This window comes from Egretta garzetta, unplaced genomic scaffold, assembly GCF_000687185.1.
Source record: "Egretta garzetta isolate BGI_Z169 unplaced genomic scaffold, ASM68718v1 scaffold50, whole genome shotgun sequence".
NCBI lineage: Eukaryota > Metazoa > Chordata > Aves > Pelecaniformes > Ardeidae > Egretta > Egretta garzetta.
Window position 1 is genome coordinate 4,875,587 of NW_009258613.1, and position 23,187 is coordinate 4,898,773.

Sequence of the window (23,187 nt, forward strand, 5' to 3'; positions counted from 1 at the left end):
AGGCCCCATCCCTGGAAACATTCAAGGCCAGGTTGGACGGGGCTCTGAGCAGCCTGATCTGGTTAGCGGTGTCCCTGCTCCTGAGGGGGGGGTGGACTAGATGACCTCTAGGGGTCCCTTCCAACCCAAAACATTCTATGATTCTATGACCCATTCCAATAGGTCCATGTCTTTCCTGTGCTGAGGGCTCCAGAGCTGGACACAGCACTGCAGGTGGGGGCTCACCAGAGCAGAGCAGAGGGGCAGAATCGCCTCCCTCGACCTGCTGACCATGCTGCTTTTGATGCAGCCCAGGATACGGTTGACTTTTTGGGCTGCGAGCACACATTGCCAGCTTATGTTGAGCTTCTCATCATCCAACACTCCCAAGTCCTTCTCCTGAGGACTGCTCTCAATCCACTCATTGCCCAGCCTGTACCCATGTTTGGGATTGCCTCAGCCCAGGTGCAGGACCTTGTACCTGGCCTTGTTGTACTTCATGAGGTTCACACAAGCCCACCTCTCCAATCTGTGAAGGTTACCTGCACAGAAAAATACTTGCACAGAATAAAAATGTACCCCTTTTATTCAAACTGTATTTACTCTGTGGGTTAATGCAAGCTTTCAAATTTCTAAAGCTGTAAATCTATTACCTTTCATATGCCACCCAAGTAAACATTACAGAAAAGGCACATGGGGAAAAATCAATACTTTCCAACTGTCCTTTCTGGGAAGTTAAAAACTAACTGATCTGTTTGGTCGAAGAGATTTTGAAAAGATCAATTTAGTCATAATCTACTTGAACACATGATGTAAAGCAGTGTCCCAAACCTAAATCGTGTATCGCAAAACTCAGCAAACTGTTAATGTAATACCCTAAAAGCATTTCATTTAAGAAGGGAGACATACAGTCTAAGTATTTCCTCTATACTGTGGGCAAAATACAACTAATTCTTAAAGCCTTCTCTATTTTTCTAATTGACAGAATGCTTATCTGACATCTTCAACAGGATTTTATTGCACTGGTCATGAAAAGGGGTATTTCTACGAATCTTTAAAGACAGATAACAAGTGGCTACAGGATGCTAATGCTTGCAGAAAGATGACTAGGTTTTGATAGTGCTTAAGCACTTTTAAACTTTATTTTCAACTTAACCTTACAGATAATCTAGTACACACAAACAGGGAAGAAGGGAGAAATGTTTTATCTATTTATATTCTTCAACAGCAATCTATAGCAGTAAGTCACCCCTCCAGCACATGATCAATCTCTAGAAAAATGGAATAAAAGACTACGAAAGGTCTTTATAAAAACTCCAGACATTAAAGTATTACTGATGAAGGGGAACAGCCTAGGAATTGCTAGTGACATTAAAATACAGTTAGATCATGGAAATTAATGAAAAAAAAATAGAAGGAAAAGCAATGAAAAATAAATGAAAACATAATTGTATTAAATGAAATATTTTTCTTTTGAATCTTCAAAGAGTTAACTACTTATACAATATCTTCCAGAATTTCCAAACACTGACTTTATCACGCATATTCAAGCTGGGAACTTGAACGTAGTAAGATTACTAATTGTCAACCAAATAAAGGAGAGAACGTTCAAAAATAGCTGCAGGTTCACATTTTACTGTAAATCCCTTCAGTTTATTACAACCTTTTGAATTGAACATGCATAAATAGCTTCAAAGTTGAAGCTGTTTTAATATTTTGAGTCACTGAAAAAGCATATGCGTAAAGAAAATCCAACCTTTTTCTTGTCCAAAGTAAAATTTTACTGTATCGTTATTAACACCGTTAATTAACCGTTATTAACACACCAATCTCCTCTAGATTTTCATTTCCTCTCCTGCGTCATATGCTTACTACATTTTCTTCACTATCTGTATCTACTATTATTTTGTTTGCCTCCTTAGGCTAATTTCCTAAGAAAAGGGGTCTTTGATTGCACTACCATGTCTTTCCTTCCCCTCTTGAAAATTCTTCCAGTACTTGACAGAAATGTAAAGATCTTGAAGACAAAAATTCTTACAAGATTCATAAAATTCATCACCTGAAGAGAGAAGACCCCAATTACAACTCTTCCCAAATGCCCTGAGGAAGGGAGCATGTATGTATAAATCCATAAAGTAACACCTATATGAACCCATTTACTAATACCTACATGAGCTGCTTAACCAGCCATCGCATGTTCCCCTTTGCCCAGACAAAGAAGTAGAGGACGTGAGGGGAGCCTCATGTCGGGCAGTGAAGGGAATGGGCACCAGGATGGGGGAGAAGCTACATGCAGTAGGAAAGACACAAAAGAGGTGGAAGGCACAGTAGGAAAATGAGTGTTTAACAACAGCTAGGAAAGAGCCCAGGGTTACGTCACATGAGAGAATGGCGCCTGCAGTTAGTGAAAAGAAGCAGTGCAGACCTCAAACCACCCTGAAGCCAGGTTTCCACACTTCCAGTGCTCACGAGTCCTCCTGCACCTTCCCCCACATTTACAGTATTGCAAGAACAACTTTTTAACAGCTCAGCATAAGTCCAGAAGCCTGTGCGATGTTTCTCAAACAATGAATTTGAAGGTGTTTTTTACTTCCCTTCTAAGGACACAGGATATTTATAGGTGAGCTCATCCAGGTTCCTCTAGAAATGCATTTTAGCAAACAAAGTCCAAGCATATCACAGTTCTCAATATCAAAAGGTATTAAAGAACAACACAGAAAATCCAGCTAGCTTCCAACCCACAACAGTAAAATAAATAAATACATTCTAGTTGTTCTGAGAGCTGTAAGTAAAACAAATATTCAGAAGTGTTACCAATAATGAAAAGGAGAAAAATAAAGCTACAAAGCTGAAAATAATGCACAAAACTATAAAGAGGGATTCTATCAGTCAGGTGAGTGACTGGTTTATGTAAACAGGCAAATGCAAATCTAGTTTTAAAATAAATAGTTTGAAATTATACCAAAATCCTTTGATGAAAAGGCACTATAAAAATTTATGGATGAAGAATCCTTTAATCATTATATAGAAACTTTACTTGAACTTCAAATATATATACATATTTTCTGTCAAACTATTTGTATGCATAAATATTAAGTTACATATATACTAAGCTGTTTGTATTTTCATAATCAAATTTACATTTATCGTAAATATATACACAAATCAGGAGCTGAAATAAAGATGTTCCAGGAGAAAAATACTTTCCTTTTCTTTGGTCACTGTTTTTTTCAGTTCCTTCTTTAAAATTATTCACAGACTAAACATAACTGATGTTAGTGCAGATAACTACACCCGGGTCCAGCATTTGTCATACCTGTGAAGAAAGGTGATGGTAGTTCTAAAATGATGTAGCTACCAGATGCAGAGATTCTGTAGCAAGATAACCAAATAATACTAAATATTTTTCAGATAACAAATACCCTAAGCAATTCAGTCTTAGACCAATGACTACTTTATACAGCGTCAGCATGGACAAAACCAAATTTCATTATGTAATTGGTGATTGTGATTACCTGGAATAGCTTCATGGGCTGTCAAAACCACACTTATTATAGGATTTTTAGCTCCTGAAACCTGTTCAGTCTCCTTAGTTGATGGAGTTTTCTCTGTTTTCTGAACTCTGGGCCTCTTTGGAGTTTTATCTCGCTCATCTTCCTTCCTGTCAAGGTCAACGTCAGAATCATTACCTAAAGAGCAAACATCAAAAAGAATGTAACTACTTACAAAAGAAATGCACGTGTAACAGTCACTAACACTACAAGAAACAATTAGGAGAAAATTAATGCTACTGTAGAAAGAAATACAAGTTATGAAAACAAGAGGTGCTGCATGAGTCCCTAAAGGGGAACAATTTCCCTCTATTTAATAAAACTAGTGTGATACTTATATAAATAGAGAAAATACACAAAATAAACAAAAATCAAAATTTTCAAAATGGATTCTCAGAAACATTTGTTTTTTCTAAATTATCTTGACATTATTGTGGATTTCTGTGAAAATTCTACAAACTTTGTAGACCTTCTTATGGTTTCACCATTAATGAACAAATTATTTTTCTCCTTTCCACATGTAATTGTTCTAATGACTGTAAGATTATTTCTCCTGGTACTGGATTCATTATCCACCTTATTTAATGGAAAGTTTTCCAACAGTCTCTCTGGATTAGGCTTTTTTCCCCTACTGTTACTCTGAAACAATAGCCAGAAACACACTTTTCTCTCTCAGTGTCTAATCAAAAAGAATTAGGGTTCAAACCAGTAATTTGGTTCAGCCTAACTTCTGTCACATCGCTCTTCATTTTGAAGGCCTGCACTTCTAAATCATCCCCTTTACTGTTGCTGTCCAGAATGTCTTCAGCCTCTTAAATTGGATAACTTTTGGACCTGTTAACTAGAAAGCAATGCAATACTTGTACTCAGAACACTCATCTGAAATAAGAATGAATAATCAGTAATCAAATAAGTTGTTCCTAAGCTATTTGTTCCTTAAAGCAAATGAGGAATTCCTTACTGAAGTTCTATTAAAAAAAAAACCAAACCAACACCACACCAACCTGCTTCTATATAAAGAATTAGCAGCATAAAGAATAAAAACAGAGGGTTGCAAGTTTATACCAATGAATTTTCTTTATATTAGATGAAGTGGTAGAAAAAGCAGGCTAGAGAAAATCTTGGCAAAGTAACATGCAAACGTTTCAGAGGTAATGAAGAAGGAAAGCAAAAACTGATGGAAGAAAGAAAATTCTAAATGAACCCAGTGAATTTCAGATTTTTTTCTTCCCTGAATGTAAAGCAGCCAACACAATCTCCAGAATAAGTCATTCAGTGTATGTTCATAACATGCTGTAGCTGCTATACTGAGATATGGAAACAATATATAAATAAAAACGAGTAACAGCAAAGCTGTAGTGTGTCTAGAGTTGTTTATGGCATGCAAATAGAAAAAGCAGTGGAAATATCAGCTACATGGAAATGGCTGAGTTTTAATTCTAGTAATATTTTCTTAATATTCAGCTGAGATTCAAACAAGTCTGTCTCCCATGGTCTTACCTTAATGAAACAAGGGGTTAAAGAGTGCTGGCTGCTCCTTAAAAAAAAATGAAGGGCACACGCACAAACTAAAGTATCATAATTAGGATTGATCTAGCACCTGGATAAACTGCAAGCTCTTTGCTAGATACAAAACCAGAAGGAAACAAGGTATGTAGAATTAGTTTCTATTTCTCAGGCATGATGAGGCAGAAATGTGTATACTGACAACTGTTAATGTCTTGATGCTAATCTGTAAATCTCAAAATCATATTTACAATACTTAGAATGAGCAACATCCATATAGCAAACAGAATTCAAACACGGTTAGCAAGCCATCTTTCTATGGAGTCATGTTAGCAATGTCTTTGCCCTGGCTTCCAGTTTCTAGATTATAAAAAAATTATGCTCTGCCTTTGAGACCCCCTTGCTTTTCAGTGCCTGCTAATGATTTCTTCAATTTCATTAGATAAATTCCTCTTCTCAACTACCTTTTACTCTGTCGAGTTCTATGCTTTTGGAAAATATTGCTGCTTTATAGGTATAAAGGGTCTCATTATGTGCCCATTTAACTCCTTAATACAGTTGTAAATTATTGATTGATATTGAAACCACATAATTGTGACATCGACATTTCTCTGCAATACTTCAAAGGGATATTTGAATATAAAGAAACATCCCCTTCAACCAGAATCTGCTTGTGCAGTGTTTTCTTTGGTGGGATGAATGGGGATGGGGAAAAACAAACACGTATTTCCACATTTCCTTCACGAAACAGCCTCTGTTAGTTATTATTAACAATGAAATGAATTGTCACAAATTTCACAGCAGGACCAGGGCACCAACAGGAGAAAGTCTTCTCATAAAGAATCAGAATACACAAAGAATGTAAGCTGCTTATTACATTGTGTTTCCCTGAAGCTACTTCACATACTGTTAAACAACAAATACAAAAATTAATTTGGTTAATTACTCTGCTTTTATTCAGTGGACAATAAGAGATAGTGATAGTTTTAGGAGAAAAAAAGAAAAAAGAAAAAAGATTTTATATTCCCGTGGACAAAACTCTAAGTCATTTTTTGCACGTTTTACTTAAGAGAAATCCAGAACTATAGATTGAAAGGAAAGACGTGATTAGGACAACAGACTCTTCTCCATTTTTCTTGGGATCACGTAATGAATTCCTAGTAGGCATATGAATGAATACAGGCACCCTACTCCTAAATCCTCCCTTCTAACCATTACAAACTAAGAGTCAGTTTAATGAGGAAATGAAGTGGTTGAAACCAAAAGACAAAACGATTTTATTGTCTTTTCACATTAATCTGTAACTCTATTAACTTTTGAATATGGGAATCCTACTAAAAAACAGAAAAGGAAGAAAATAACGAACCACAGAGTAGAGTTTGTTACTGATCCACACTAATGAATAACTAATTACCATTACCACAGAAACAAGCTAACAAATGTTTCATGCTGGTTTTCTTTCCTAATGTGCCTCTATCAGGCAGATCAGTTTCCTAGCTCCTTCAGTTCAATCAAAGGTAAAAGCTGTGGCAAAGAACAGAGCTGTTAGGATAAATATAGCTGACTATGACTCCCTGCTTTCAAAACAGAACTCCAAAGACACTATTTAAAAAGAGACTGTAAGAGAATATACAGAATTGAAAAATAAAAATATTTCTTTATTAAAATGTCTCTATTTCATATGCACAGAAACCTTCTACATGGATGCTAAGCACTAAATATGAAGATTATGGCCATGTGAAAATATTTTCTTAATAATCCCAAAGCTGGTAAATACTTCAAACAAAGGAGTGAATCTCAACTTCCACCTTCTCAATATGAGCTCAGAACACCCAGCAACTCACAGGACTACATTCAGTATCTGCAAAGATGTGAGGAAGTGCTATGCAAATTTGAGTGCTATGCAAATGTTGTTAACATAAAAAAAGCCCACACATATATTGGCCAAAAACAGGCAAGAGAGAAACTTCAACTGCTTTACTGATCATACATCTTCAACTAGTGCTAATTATTTGTAAGAACGCTCTAAACATTAACAAGACACATCAAAAAAAACCCAAAAAACAAACCCTGCAGAGTGGTCAAGTCAAGTTCTGATACTTAAAAGTTAAAATTTATTCACTAATCTGATGAATCTTGATGGCAGTAGCCCCATCCTTCCCCCTTCTGAGAAGAACAAGTATCTTCCAGAAGTGATTTGCGGATGAGGACCTGGCGCTGCACACTTTGCCAGGACCTTTTATGACAAACATAACTATTTCACAGTTTGTGTGTAAACTGATAGAGACTTAAAAAAACAACCCACTAACACACTCCATCAAATCACCAAACAAACAAAAAAATTTTAATTGTCAATGACAGCTGCTTTCTTCCTGAACTCTCCTACATTGAAAAACCCAGAACTAGAAGGTGTGCTTTAGGAAGGGATAGAGAGGGAGACAAAAGTATGTTTTAACGATAAACAAGAGCTTCAAATTTGACCACAGGGCTCAAACTGCCTTTCCATAATATGGGACCACCTCATCAGTAATTTAATTGTCTTTCTGGAAATAATTACTTAACTGTTACTATTGTAGATTAGAGAGTCAAAATAAGTGTTTTGTCTCTCACAACAAGGACAATTAATCTGTATGATACAACAATTCCTGTTGTGTTATAAAGGAATACCCATAAGTGATTTTAAGATGATTTAGGAGAAAAAGGAGTATATGCAACTTAGAACAGCCAAACAAAGTTTCTCCAAGTGGTAAGGGTCTTTGCTTGCTCCTAAACAGATTTATTTAGACAAACTGCCTCACTTTCCATCTCCCTTGCTAAGCAGGCAGCTTAGCACTTTGTCAGCTGGCACTTTGATTCAACAGACGAATAAACTGACCTCCCCTATCTAGCAACAGGCCTTTTAAATGCCTGCTTCTGTTTGCAGAAGAAATACAACGCCGTGCCTGTGCCTTCCAAGACACTTAAGGAATGGTCCTGTCTGTGTTGACGAGTAGAGGTACTGTCAACTCTGAACGAATCCCTGCTTTCAGTGCCGTTGAACTGGACTGTTCATCTGTCCCATGATTCTAGCTGAGTCGTTAATTGAACGTACTGCTCTCCACATTTGTAATTGGATGTATGACATTTTGCAGGCACAGCTACACATCCTTAATTGGCACGCTTTTAGACTACTCTTCATTAAAATTATTAGTTTTTTATCCCCTAAAAGATGCTGATATTTCGTAGGAGCAAGGGAGTAGCTTGGGGAAAAATGTAAACCGGCCACTCAAAGTGAACACATGCAATTGCCTCTCCTGCAGAGACTGACATACTACTCACAGAAAGAATTAATTTGAATTAGAAAGCAGTTGATGGCAAAAACATTTAAACTAAGGCCAAAAGTGCCATCTTTAAGAATTATGCAGGCTCCTAATTCACTAGGAATGAATGGTTCACTCCAGAGAAGAGAATCGGGGCTGCCCACTGCTGCAATCCGTCTTTCACCCAAATCCTATTCCTCAGCCATCACACGTCGTCTCTCATATCTGCCAGAGATTCAAGTATGCCACAGTGTGAGAGAGGGATGGTGGTTAAAATAATTCCCTGCTGTGTTTCTCTCAAAACAAGCTAGATCCAATCCAGCAGCACCCAAAATCCCCAAACCCACCCCATCCCAGCAGCGGGGGCTGAAGCAGCTCCTTCTTCTGGCTGGGAGCAGACACAGGGAAGACAAATGGTTGTTCAGGAAGAACCTTAACTCTCCTAGTTTTGTCTTAGGACAAAAAGAATGGATGGCAGTACCTCCAGCCAGCCAGATCCACATCATTAGCCCAAACTGTCAATTTGGTTTAACCAAGTAAAAACAGAAATAGGTGTACACACAGCTCTGCGTAAATCACAGCAACTTTCTTAGGCAAACAAGCCCTCTATTAAAAAAACATATTTACTAAGCATGTACATGGGGAATTTGTAAGCACAATGGACAGCTTTTAATTCAAAGCAAAAAAAGCTAACATACTTTTTTTCTGGCTGTTTTAGTGAATGGGCCCACAAGGTGGAGGCAATCATTATGCATCAAAGGATTAAATTAGATGCACAGAGGATGTCAGTAACCAGTAGGGCTTGGTGGCTCCCGAAAGAGCAGGAGAAATACCAATGAGACACTGATCTCTGAGAGGTCAGTGTGGATCACTAATCACAGAAGAATAGCAGAGGTCTATTACATCCACCAATCATTCCTCCGACCAATACATACTGTAGTTTCATACAGTTTTATAGTGATTTATTCATTGTAATTTTAAATGTCCAATATGATAAGGATTTCAACACTTCCTTTGTCGATCTATACAAGAAAGCAAAACTTTTTATTACTTTGAAACCTTTCCTAATATCTCAACTTCAGCTCAATGCATATATTATGTTTCTCTCAATAAAGAACATCACACAGAATATCAATATATACCTTTTCAATATTTATATGTTTAGCATATTTTAGCAACAGCTAAAACATTAGTGTGTTATCAGCATTATTTTGGTCACAAATCTGAAACACCCCATCATATGAGCTCCTACAAAGAAAATTAACTCCATCCCAGCCAGACCCAGAGCAAAGTGAAAACATACTTGATTATTAATCAGATGACCATACAGTGCTAAACTTTGCAAGAAATTAAAAACGTGAGAAAGTAGTAAAAAAATGCTACAGATAAATAAAAGAAGCATTAGAAAAACAGATAGAAGTCATTTCAAATTGGAAAGCCATGGATAAAAAGGGGGAAAAAACACCCTTTATGTATCAGAGAGAGATCATATACTAAGAGAGAAGAACTTGCAGTCAAAGCTCCTTATGATTTTTAGCCATCTACTCTGAACTACTGTGTCTGAAATGAGAAAGAAGATATTGTAACTCTGGAAGGTTCAATGACCCTCAATAAAATTCTCTGTTCAGCTCTAAGAACTTCAGCAAAGGAAAAATCTCATCAAATTAGAAGTTTCAGTACTCCTTTTCTTACATACACCAAAATAAGTGTGATTTCAGGAAGTTTTTGCCTCAGGGACAGTTTACTCTAGAAAATGTTGGTATCAACCACATCTGCTCAAGTAACTGAAATATTTGTTGAGCATTACATGAAGTTAAATTCTGCATCTCGCTGAAGGTTAAAATAGTCATACTAGTTGCGTACCATATGACAGACTGGACACAAAAGGGTAATAGAAAACCGGAGAAAAATCAATGGCAAATTTTGCCTACCAGTAGAATCAACAGGGTATCATGCCAAGCAATTATAGCAAAAGCAAAAAACTGATTTTAATGCAAACATAAAACTCACACGAAGTTAGATAACTTGGAGAAACGTATTACTTTATATGCAAGTGACATTCACCTTTGAGTGAAGTTAAATAGGCAGTTGGACTAGATGATCGTTGTAGGCCCCTTCCAACTGTTCTGCTCAGCTTCTATTCTATTCTATATGAATATTCACTTTTGTCTTTTTAAACAGCCTTCCAGACACGTGGTCCATGCCCCAAGCCTCTCAGTGTTTAACATGCATTTAGTCCTTAATAATATGCTTTACCTTTTGGTCAGGAATTGGACTAGACTATCATTGGATGTCCCATCCAGCTGACATAATCTATTCTATTCTACTCTATTCTATTCTATTCCATTCCATTCTAAAATTTTGAGAGGCTGAATATATTCAAATCAACTCTAAAGCTAAATTTAAACAATGAACTCTCATACTCCAAAGACAGTCATTCACGTAAAAGTTTTGTAAAATAGAAGAGGGGAGTTTGGCATTATTTTTTATACAGTAAAACAAGCCATCCAGAAAAGCAGTCTTTAAATCTACGAAAAGAATGGGACAGAATTCAGGTTTCCTAAGTCACATGATAGAAAAGCCTCTATAGGATCATCCTTCCTTACCTACGTGTGATACTATACCACCTCTCACTGGAAAACTGTAACCCTCTTCATGAGAAACAGAACAGTTGCTTATGCAAAAGAAGCATTTCAGGGAATTTCAGACAATCATTAGTGCAAAAAGCATTTTGACCTTTTTAAAAAAAAATTAAGAACACCTTGTCTAAAAATACCTTGTCTAACTTCATTCTCACTTTTGTTTCAACATGCTTTTTATGTTAAAAGAAACAGACAATTCAATTCCGTTTAAAATTAACACTGGGGATTAAGAGTTGTTACCAATCAGGTTAAAGGATGGAAACACACTGGTTTACAACATGCTTCATGCATTTTGTTGGATATTTTCTTACCTTCATCTCCTTCTTCCTCTCCTTCATTTAAAACAATAATGCAGATATGTTTCCTCAGCTGACGTGTGTTGGAGAACTTCCGATTGCATTTCCTGCATTCCAAGTTGCCTGGTGAGACTTCAGCCAGCTCCGGTCCTTCTTCTGTCCCAGGTGGAGTTTCTTCGCTTGGAACTGGGTTATTTTCTGCCACATCTTCATCCACACAAAACTTCTTAGTAGACCCTTTTGGTCTGCCCCGTTTCCTCTTCACTACAAGAAGCTCTAGAAAAGAAAGTTAAAGTTAAAAAGAAGCTATAATTAAATTCCACAGCTAATTAGCTAATATCCACCTGACCTTTGAAAAATAGGAATATTAAACGAAGTTTGAGAGCGTCTATCCCTAAAGCTTAAAAAAGGTTAGCTTCACACAAACCTATTTTTAAGCAATGGCATTTGTTGGCATTTCTGCTAGCTGCAAAGCAATAACATTTATGTTACTGAGATCGGCAGATGTCAAAGTGCCACAGTTTTACAGAAATTACACTGCAAGCACTCTTTTATATTGTTATATAACTGTATCAGGAGAATTTACAGCAGTTCTCAAACATTTTAAAACGCTTGGTGGCAAGCACTGGGTAGCAACATACACAAGAACAGAAGGATTCATATGGGCAACTGATATATCACCAGAACTGCTGAGGCTTATGACAGTAATTTAATTTCCTTGCTCCTTGCTTTCCTCTTTCCAGGACAAAACATATCTCCATCTACTTTGAATTAACAATGCCAAATTGAGTTTTTAACAATGTACCTGACCATAAATTCCATCTGTCTCTCTCTACCCAGCTTGCCACCAGCCAGCCATTCACTCTCCCTAGCCACTGTACTCATCACAGTTCAAAGCACTACCTAGGACTAAGAAAACACAGTAACTGAACTTGTACATTGTCATTCATCTGTTAGCACAATAACCAAGTCTGTCAGAAACACCATCACTTGCCTAGAAAAAAGAATTCACTTAGCTGTTAAAAATAAAGTAGTACATTAAATAAATTTTAAAAAAAAAAAAACCAAACACTTATTTCAAGGATGATTAGTTAGAAGTTTTAAATTGGTCAATCAAATGATTTTAAAAGTAAGATCCTGTTCCCCTGTGAACATCTTCGCTGTTTTACACTCATCACAGACTGACTGAAGCCCACCTTTACATTGACTGGTATTAGATGTGCAATGGAAATATTCTGGGAAGACATTCTGTGCTATGGTATATAATTATGTACGCAAAGACATAAAAAAGGTACTTCAGAAAGAGAATAATGAAATAAACTACGTAAGCCTATTTTTATACTGTTCCTTCTCAGGAAATATTCAAATAAGCTTCTCCGAATCAGTCCATTTAATAATCAATTGTCTCAAAAATGTTCAGAACATGAGTAGCACAGAACATTTCCATTTATGAGGCCTTCGTGTCATTATACAGCAGAATTATATTTAATTAATCCCTTGAAGTTTAGCTAAGCAACATATATATACACATAAATCAAATTCTACTGAGGTCTGTGATAGTTCCCATGAATTACTTTTCTGGGTTCATGCTACATGAAAATAAAGGTCCACAACCAGACCTCCAGAGCGCTAGGTCCTAGACAATATTTTTTAAAGCTTATTTTTTAAATAACTAAAGTTGAATAAAAGTAAGCATGAAATTAAAATAACAGTAACTTCACTGTTGAGTATTTTTAACTCTTCACAGATTGGACTGTAGACCATGTAGATCATGGCACACCAGCGCTATGGATTCCGCTGGGCTTAATGATCCTCAGTACAGTGTTTGCCTCAAAACCAAGCTTTACCAAAACTGATTCACTAAAGGACAATACCCTTAAAGGGTAGGATTTTCCAAAGTTACCTTATTATGTATGGGAAAATGCAATAAATTGATAAGACTATACACTGTAAGTATATCATAGATTTTTCTCCTCTGATTTTCTACCCCTCAGCCTTAACTCAATTACAAGTATAATTAAAGTTACATATGTACAAAACATCTTCAATAAACCATTTCAATGTTATAATGGGACAAATATCTCTGACTCTGGAAGAGGAGATGTAAGTGCTCCTTATCAAATGGCCCTTTTTCTCCCAACCTGTATGAGTAGCTCAACAGGGTCACCACACTGCTAGCTGTAGCATGATTCAAACAACAAGTTTGTCAGAAGTCACAAAACGCTTGTGCAAGTGTTCGCTCAAACATCCTGACCAAATTTTAATGGCTAGATCCACTATGCAATATGAATCCTTCCTCAAATGTCAGTATAAACAGCTTACATTTTATTTAATCAATTACAACAGTATATGGCTGTATTTACAATCTTCTGCTCAAGGTGTCATACAAATATTTGCAAATAAATCTCATCCACAGCCTTATATTGTTACCATTATGTGTATATATCACAGCACCTAGGAAGACCTCTTATCACCCAAGCCTGAACGCATGCTCTAGTTGTATCCTGCGTTCAAGTAAGGATGAGGCCAATACACATGCCACGTTTTTAAGTGGCCTTAATGAGTTAAACTTCTTGGAGAAAATTACGATAACCAGATTCTAACTTTCTTCCAGGTTTCATGATCAATAGATCAGGCCTGCAGAATGCTGCAGAGAGCATGTGTCCCATGATGCAGATATAGGCTAAACCAGACGACGATCCACCAGGGGATACTATTATTAACAGATGAAGCTAGGACCGTCCATGCTGTCCCTTAAACCATTACCAATCTGACTAGGTAAAAGCAAAAAAAAAAAAAAAAAGCCAAGATTTTTGAGAAGCACTTTGAAGGAGACAGAGATCATTATGAAAAGTTATGAAAGGAAACGCTATGCAAAAATGGGGTATGAGTGACTACAGTTAACCAGAAAATACCTGTCATCTCCCAAACGAAGATGCCACACTCCAGCACTTGACAAAATGTGACCTATGCATAATTTGTGTAGCAGCAACATCTGCCCACCACCCCTGGTTCCACTCGATAAAAAAATTCTAACATCGTCCTACCAAAATGGTTAGGACAAGTCAACTTTAAATATACCATGACCTAATCGGGGAAAAGTGGTATGACTAAATAAAATTCAGCAGAGATAATTGCCAATAAAATAACATTAGAGTAATAAACACATATTACTTGCCTACCATTTTACTTGTTCACAGTACTTACAGAATCATTAATTTATTACTCAGGCAAAACACAGACCACCATTAACAACTCAGCATTCACTTGTCTATACCAATTCTGCAGTAGCTACAGTGCTTACCAATACTTGGAAGAGAAACTATGCTTTCAAACCACAAAAAGATGTTCATTTATCAGCCAACAAGTACTAAAAGGAAGCTGTAATTTCTAGACTGTCATTCATCAATCACTTCTCTTTTTAGTGACAATACTGAATTACTACAAAAAAGGTCCACTGAGAAAAAATTGTATATTATAAACCTTTAAAGTTTTATCTGCTGCAGATTTCATAACAGGAAGGAAAAAAAATGATGCCTTGAAAGAACTCTTCAAATTCCTATATTCAACTGTGAAATACCCTATTTTTTTTTAAACAGAACACAGGAAATAATTTAATGGGACTTCAGAACAGACTACTCTCTTCTCCAATTAATCTGTATGATGGAAAAGAAGAAATATTAGAGTATGTCTATAATACAAGTTGAAATCTTTGTGAAAATAATTTACCTTGACATTCTTACTGACAGCAGGTGGCAAAGAGTTGGGCTACATAATCTGAAAAAGGTGGCACCATACGATCTTATCAGATGACAAAAAGTATTCACCAAGAATAATGAAAACGGTAACTTATGAACACATAACTTAACATATGAATGTTATATTTTACGTAATTAGATTTGCAAAGTTATTTTCTTAAAAGCTACATATGTCTAATTTCTGCTGCTTCAGATCATAATGGTAATTACATACTATTCTCATCAATGTACGAATGAGTGCTTAACAACATACAATATAGAAAGTGCAGACAGTCCCTGACACAAATGCAAAAAGAGGTTTCCAGAAGAGCCTTTTTACTAAAAGGAATATGCTACAAAGTACCAGTCTCGCTGTGCTCGAAAATATAGTTCAATGAAGGGCTAAAAGAAAATAAAGACTTAAGAAAGGAAGATGCATTCTTCATGCCTGAGAAATTCATTCTGTACAATAAAAATAAAATTAGAATGGCATTTTGAAACCTGATGTAGATCTGATATTTGTTAATCTTATTCTGATGCACTGTTAATTTTAGGCCTTGTGTGAACTAATAATCTGGCACAATTTTTCCTCATCAACTATCTGGTGAGATAGCACGTATAGTGGAATACTACATGACCATTATTAGAAATATCTTCTTATGTTGATGAAGATAATATAACTATTGAATTACTGCTGGTAAATAACTTAAGAAATATCACATGCATATGTTAATGATAAAAAAATCTTTAAAGTATGATATTAAGAGCATTTTTTATTCATAAGCACATACTTCTTAAAATCCAAAAATCATAATGATTGGAAAACCCTAGTAGCTGTGTTAAATAAGAGGGTTGCCAACAACATAAATCCATCGCTCAATAAGGGTCTAAAAGAAAATATAATTATGAAGTCTGAATTATTTTGAACCCATTGCTAGTATTACAAGGGATTACAATTATAATCAGTTAAAAATGGAATGAATGTAACTTCTTCCACTGCAGAGTAAAATTGTTCTGAATAACTAATTTAACCTTTGACTACCAGATTGCTTTATTTACTAGTGCCAATATCAAGGCACAGTTTAAATTATGAATCATGCCATTTCCTCTTTTGGAATAGAACTATTAATATTATCTGAAACATAACAAGGAACACGTTAGACAACCGAAAGCACAGCACCATTCCTAAGCCTCAACACCCCCATCCATGGTCTCCTGGTTGCTTTCCGCGGCCATTACACAATCTTCCCACCGCTGTTACACAGCTTCAAATTAAAGCTCTAGGAAGCAGACTTTGCTATACTTGACATTTAAAATTAATGACCCAATGTCATCATCCTCTGTCACATGCTGAGTTTATCCACATCTGTCCTCCAATATACTCGGCACTGAATGAAATTCAGGTTGGCAATCTACAGTGACCATTATAGAAACAAGCTATGTAAATCGTTCTATACACAATGCAGAATTATCATACCACAGGTTTTATTAAAAAACTACATTGCTGTTTGAAAACTACATCCCTCTCAATTTATGAATGTACCTTCTCCATCTTTGTTTATGTTTGTGGGTACTGACAGAGGTTGGAGAGGAATAATGATGTCATCCGCATTGGTCCCTTCTTCTGTATGCTTCTCAGAGACATGAGAGAGTAGTTCTGATTGATTTGGTGAAAATAAGTTACAAAGCTTGCACATGAAGATGGAATTGATCCCTGAAAAATAAGTTTAAACAGACGAGTTAATATTCCCAAATTTTAGATATTTATTTATATTAGCACTAGTTATTGATATTTTGGTTCAGTTAACACAGCAACTATCAGTTAACTTAATAGACTTAACAGACAGTAACAAGCCGAAACAAAGAACATTACACTGTTAGATTAAGACATTCACAATAAATCCCCAAATGAAGTAATTGAAGAAGTGGTTAAGCTTCTACCCAGATCCTCACAGGGCAAAAAAAATTCTTCTGGCTCAAATCTTAGAAACACCACCACCCAAAAGGAAGCAGGACAGATTAAGACCTTTTCTTCCCTTCCAGCCTCTGACAATGTTACGATTTCATAGTTTTTCAAACATCTGATAAAATTACGTAAGACGTTAAGTCATTGTCCAGGTTTCATGTGTATCACTGGTATAAATGCAAAATATTTTACACTTTACAAAGTAGCTCTGAAATACAGAGAAGCTGGGCCCCAAATCCTAATGTTCACAGACCTCGCTGTTCTTTCCTGCATGTACTTAGCCTTTTTACTTACCCCACCTAAGCAAGTCTAATTCTCTAATTAACTGTGTCAGCACTGGAAACAAAAGAAGGTTAGAAAGAATTCCATACAATAAAAGATAAAAGGAAACTTTTCCTTCACTATAGTAACATTTGTTAGAAAAATAAATATATTTTATAATAAATGTATGCTTTTGTGTGTCATTTTTGCTTTAGCACGTTGCCATAAACACACACTGTGAGTTAAGAATGTTAAGTGCTCTGTTTCAGGGGTCATTACGCTTTGGTGTGGCTCTGCCACTAATGAAGGAGTGGGGAGGGAAGTCAAAAAAACATCTGCAGCGATGTAGACCGCAAAATGCTGCACCATATGACAGTCACAGATGTGCAATCACATCATCTTCCTTCCTCCTCCTGGCCATTCACTTCAGAGCTGTACAAACACAAAGTATTTTCTTTTCTTTTATTCCAGTATTTGAAAAAAATATCAGGCATTATCTTGACCCATCTACATGGAGAAAAAAGGGCAGGAATAGCAGAAAAATTTAAAGAGGGGGAAAAAAGTTTTGCTCTCAAAACAAAATGCATCATATTGGCCTCAGAGGCAATAATAACATTTGACATCAACAAAACCATCTAGTATTTCATACGCTTTGACATACGAGTTCTATGAAAAACTCCTGCTGATTCAAAAAAAAAAACCCAAGAAACTAAAAACTTTCGCAACAGCAGCAAATGAAGGATTTCATTAAAACTTTCCTTGGTCAATGCTCTAACCAGAAATTTTACAGAACTTTTTAAGACAAAACTTTGTGGTTTTTTTTTAATTCATAGGTACCAGAGATGTGATGTGGAAGCAAAGCCACAAGAGAGTAACTAACAATAAAGAAGAGTTAATATAAAGTTAATAATTCAGAAAAATCCAGCTTAAAAAAAGTTCGTAAACTTTTGGCAGAGAGTTAATTCAGAGAAGTTTGCTTTCTAAAACTGCTGTCATTTGTTTTAATGGTTTGATTTTTCAACAGTCCCTGCTCCCTTCAGTGTCCAATGAAACCTAACAACCACCAGGCACCAATTTTAACAGCACAACTGTTCTCCAGCTTCATATATAAACTCCTGGCCCAGAGACTGGTGTCAATTGCTCCTCTCCCCTCCAGCTCCCTAAGGAAAATTAGGGACATACGCTCACTGAAATTCAACTGGAACTACCAATGTTATTTGAGGCACAGCCAAACCACAGATTAACTGGGTAAGCACAGAAATAAAGTGGTATTTTGTGAACTTTGGGATGAATCTGAGGGGAAGAGAACAGGGAATTTGCATTTTGGGACCTGTTTTCAAGCCAAGCAAAGGTCACTACCCTTATTCAACATTACTCCCCTCCCTTCAGGACACACTAATTATATCGTTCACCTCACTCAAGAAAAATCCATCTTTAAGGCATACTGAACATTAAGAACAGCAGAGCTGGCCCTCTTTTACAGTTATTTGCACCTGAAACTGTAGCAAAAGCATCCTCATCTTCAGAATTAATACAACTACCTCAAAACTAAAAGGCAGAGTATGCCTTCATTGCTTTTAAAACATCTCTGAAAAACAACTCAAATACTGTCACTGTTGTTTGAAATATACTCTGTTACACACAGAAGCAGCTACGTAAAAGGTATAATATGCTCAATGTGTTCCTAGGAGTTTCATAGGGTTCCTTCTCAGGCATTCTGCTGTCTTGAGCACACAGACATTTCTACTTTGATTGCATTATGTTTATAATGGAATGTTCTTTTGAATCAGATCCTTTGAACGGTTCTAGTTAGTATTATTCTTTTGTTTTTTTAAAAAAGTGAATGAAGCCTGTTATTGACCCAGCCAATGACAACTGTTCTAAGTGTAAATGCACACTGAACATTCACACTACAAAACCTAAGGGACATTTAACAAAAGGTTTAACTAACACCAAACACTGAAACTCCATGATTTAGCTGACACTTCTGTTTTGAAGTTTTATTTGCCACTGCTTTCCGACCTGCTAGCTGTTTGCCCTGAAAGCTCAGGCTCACTGCTTTGTGCCTCCTGTCTCCTCCTTCACACCTGTAATCAGTACTCACAGGCCAGTTTCTCTCTCACTCCTCCCAGTGAGGACCTGGAGAGGGGCAGAAGGGCAAGAAGAATCCCCAGAGGTCTGTTTGGTTGTTTCAAGTGCCTGATTACACAAACCCGTGTTTAAAGTCTTTCCAAGAAGCATTCGGGATTCACACAAAGTAATAAAACCATGGGAAACCATCAAACAGAAGTGAAGCTGGAACAAAACTAGAAGTGAACAGACCAGGTGGCCGAGAACAGCGTCAGCGCTAGTGAAGGTGCAGAAAGCACCAGGAGAATATGCAGAGGATGCATGAGCTTTGCTCAGAGGTGGAAACAAAACTGAGTAAAGAAATTATTTTAGGAAGTATGACTGCAAAAGGAGGTCATAAAGCAGGGGATAAACTGTGCTGATCATGGGCCTAAACAACTAGATTAGGAGTAAGCAAATGATAATTGATTAACCAGTTGCCTATTAGGTGGTGTAGTAATAGAGCAATGAATTATAGTCAATTAAGCGTAAAAATCAAATAAGCAATAAGTTAATTAACTATGCAGGGAATCAATGATTAATTAGTGAATAATTAATTATGTAGGAAATCAACAGAGCAATTAATTAGACAGCAATTAAATATGCAGAGAAAGAAAGGAACAGTAATCAAGTACGCAGGTAAACAAACAACAGGAATTTCAGCCAAAACCAATTTGGAACATTCCATTCACTGAACACGCTTTGTGTTAATTCATTATCTCCAGTTTGCCCATATAAACTGTGCTAAGTGTACACTGAAATAAATAATACCAGTTATTTTCTTCTAAAATGGAGAAGTGGCAAATTAAGCTATAACGTAAGCGAAGCCATTTCATTTTTTTATTCTTCCAAAGATCTCAGGGTATTTCTTAATTAGTCAATTTATTTTCTTTATACCAAGCATTTATACAGCAAAGGGAGATTAACAAATGGATTACCAAAGACAAATAGAAAATTGCAGGCTAGGAAGCAGGTTCTCTTATTCCCAATCCCTTTCACAAAGCGTAAAACAGTACCTCTCCTCTTTTGCTTTAAAGTTGGAGTGGGGAAGAGAGAAAGGGGGAGAAAGAAGCACTTCTACTAGAAAAATCACCAAAATTAATAATATTTAAGGGAATTGGGTAATGTATTATTGTCACATATACTTCCGATCACTGTATGACAAAACCTAGTTGAGGGTTAATTTTAACTAATCAAAAACTTTACTTTTGCATAAAAGGTAGGCTAGGGGTTGGGTATCGTTTCATTTTATTTTTTACTATTATCACAAGAAACACAGAGCAAGGAAACAAATCTGTATCTAGATGCCATAAACCATTCTAACGTATCCCAAATTTTTCACCATTCTTTTCAATGCAGGCAATAGTTAAAAACTTTTGTAATTACCTTTGAAGTTCTGCAACTATTAAAAGGAACTAGAACTTCATAGTTAAATACAAAAATAAACATTAACCAGGTACCTGTTGGCCTGTGGAATAATAACGTTGATAGTATGCACACTTATGCAGCTGGTCAACCTTCCTACAATACACAGCAATAAAGTTCAGAATATGAATAACTGCTTATTTCCTTCCAAGCTTACAACAGAGCTGAAACAAACCTGGCTGCCTCATCACCATCAAACCCTTAACAACAAGAACTTTCTGCAATTAAAAAACTTATACGGCATTCTTAAGACTAGGTTGTCTTGTTGGGTTTTTTCCTTAGATTGTTGTTTGGGTTTTTTTTTTAAATGACTATTATGTATTTGTGATTGTATTGCAGACAATTAGTAATGCTAATGGTGAAAGTGGAAAAAAGAATAAAGTATATTAAATCTAAAAGATTTCCTCTCATCTTCAGCGTATGTAATATAATCTTTATTCTCAGTTAAGTTACTCCTTTATCTCTTAAGTTATACAAGTTTCCAATTCTTTTTTCCCCCAGTTCCTATCATGCACTTTTAACCTTTCCCTTTCCATTTCCTGCATCTTTTATGCCATGCTCTCGACCAGACTCTCCTCCCTCTCCCTGTTCCTCACTATGCACTTCCAAGCTTTCAGCATAGCCACTCATACTAACTTGCACTTCTGTTTCCAACCCCCCCAAGAACTTTCCCCTCTCTGCCGAGGCCTGGTTGGAATCCAACAGTACTCATTCTTAGCTCAAAATCATGAACATAGCCTCCAGGTTTCACAAGATTTAGACAGGTCAGATCTAAAGCTACCATAGTCTTCACTGGGCATGTTATACCGTATGGCTCCCAGACACTGTCTCACTGAATCCTGCCAGAGACTCAGATTAAGTAAGAAACTGTGTCTTTATTTCCAGGGTTAACACACAGTTGCACCACAGAGAAAACCACCACGTCTCTTCTCGAGCAGTACTTTGTCCCCTAAAGCCACAATTATAAGCCACTGATCTGCCGTTTTCTACCCCAGCAAAACAGCTAGAGGATCTCCAGGTACTTAGCCACAGACGTGGTTCCTCACACTCTTGATGCTAAACGCCCTTTGCTTCTATTTCCCTGTCTACAAGCACATCAATGTTTGCAAAGAAAGGTCTTGTGGTGCTGTTAAGTTTCTTTACAGAACCTGCTAGAACTATTAGAAACACAAACACATGCCTTCAGCTCAGAATCATGTCCTCAGGTCCATCCTCCTTCTCCCAGTTCCACATCACCGGCTCCTTCTCCAGTGCTTGACTGCTTTTCCAATTTGTGGCAGGGCACTTTGCTCCCTGCTCCAGCTCCCTGGGCAGCTCGGCCAGGGCTGACAGGGAACACACAGCAGCCCGGATGCTCCGGCGCTTCACCTGATGTGCAGGTCCACAGGACCACTTACTCTTTGCCACTAAGGTTTTCCAACTCTGGAGTAAGTCACGCCACATAGCACGCAGCGCTTGTTGCAAATTCAATTACTAGGTGAAAAGTTTGGTTTGGTTTTTTTAACATTCTCTGTATGAAAGCTCTTAAAAACAGCTGTATGAAAGCCCTTCTGTTATGCATCCAAGGGTACAGCCAGGAAACAGAATGCCGTGAGCCAAGAATGAGATGAGAAACATCAACTTCTTAAACAAGATTTTAGTCTTATAAGGGTATGTGGAAGGTAAGAGTCTGCTTCATTAAGGCTACCTGATCAAGGATATTTTCAATGCAAAGGAGCTCAATAAATGAATGGGATAAATGACGAACAGGAACACCTCGAGACACAAACCTGGCAGACAAGAGAGAACAGACAATGCCAAGGACCAAAAGTCTCCAGTTACTAACTGATGGGACACCAAGAAACTGCAGGCACAGCTTTGGAGAAAGCCACCTGGACTTACTGTAACTGGTAAGAAAAAGGAAATAAGAGGAACGGGAAGATTGGGGATACTTTAGGAGCATCTGTGGGACTGTGTATTTGGTTTACATGACAAGGTTTTGGTGATAGAAGGGAAGCTGCCATAGTGGCTTCTGTGAGAAGACACCAGGAGCTGCCCCCATGTCAGGCAGAGCCAGTTCCAGCTGGCTCCAAGACGGCCCCACCACTGGCCAAAGCCAAGTCCATCAGTGATGCTGGCAGTGTCTCTGTGATAATGAATTTAAGAAAGCATAAAAAACACTGTGTAGCAGATGGGAGATAGGAGTGAGAAGATGCGAGAGGAGCATCCCTGCAGCCCCCCATGCCAGTGCCGCAGGAGGGGCTCCAGGCGCCGGAGCAGAGATTCCCCTCAGCCCCTGGGGCAGCCCATGGTGGGGCAGGCTGTGCCCCTGCAGCCCAGGGAGGCCCACGGGGGAGCAGATCCCCACCTGCAGCCCGGGGAGGACCCCACGCCGGAGCAGGGGGGTGCCCGAAGGAGGCTGTGACCCCGTGGGAAG

At 37.3% G+C, this 23,187-nt stretch overlaps 1 protein-coding gene across 1 annotated transcript in view; it reads right to left on the reverse strand.

Annotated features, from left to right (window-relative positions):
• Positions 1-17,663, reverse strand: part of ZFAT (zinc finger and AT-hook domain containing) — a 77,105-nt gene extending 59,442 nt beyond the window's left edge. The window contains exons 1-4 of the mRNA XM_009647996.2: positions 17,472-17,663; positions 16,554-16,724; positions 11,289-11,549; positions 3,495-3,668 (exon numbers count right to left, since the gene is read on the reverse strand). Coding sequence (XP_009646291.1) covers positions 3,495-3,668; positions 11,289-11,549; positions 16,554-16,707 — 589 coding nt within the window. The 5' untranslated portion in view covers positions 16,708-16,724; positions 17,472-17,663. The remainder of the gene's footprint in view (positions 1-3,494; positions 3,669-11,288; positions 11,550-16,553; positions 16,725-17,471) is intronic.
• Positions 17,664-23,187: the final 5,524 nt, after the last annotated feature.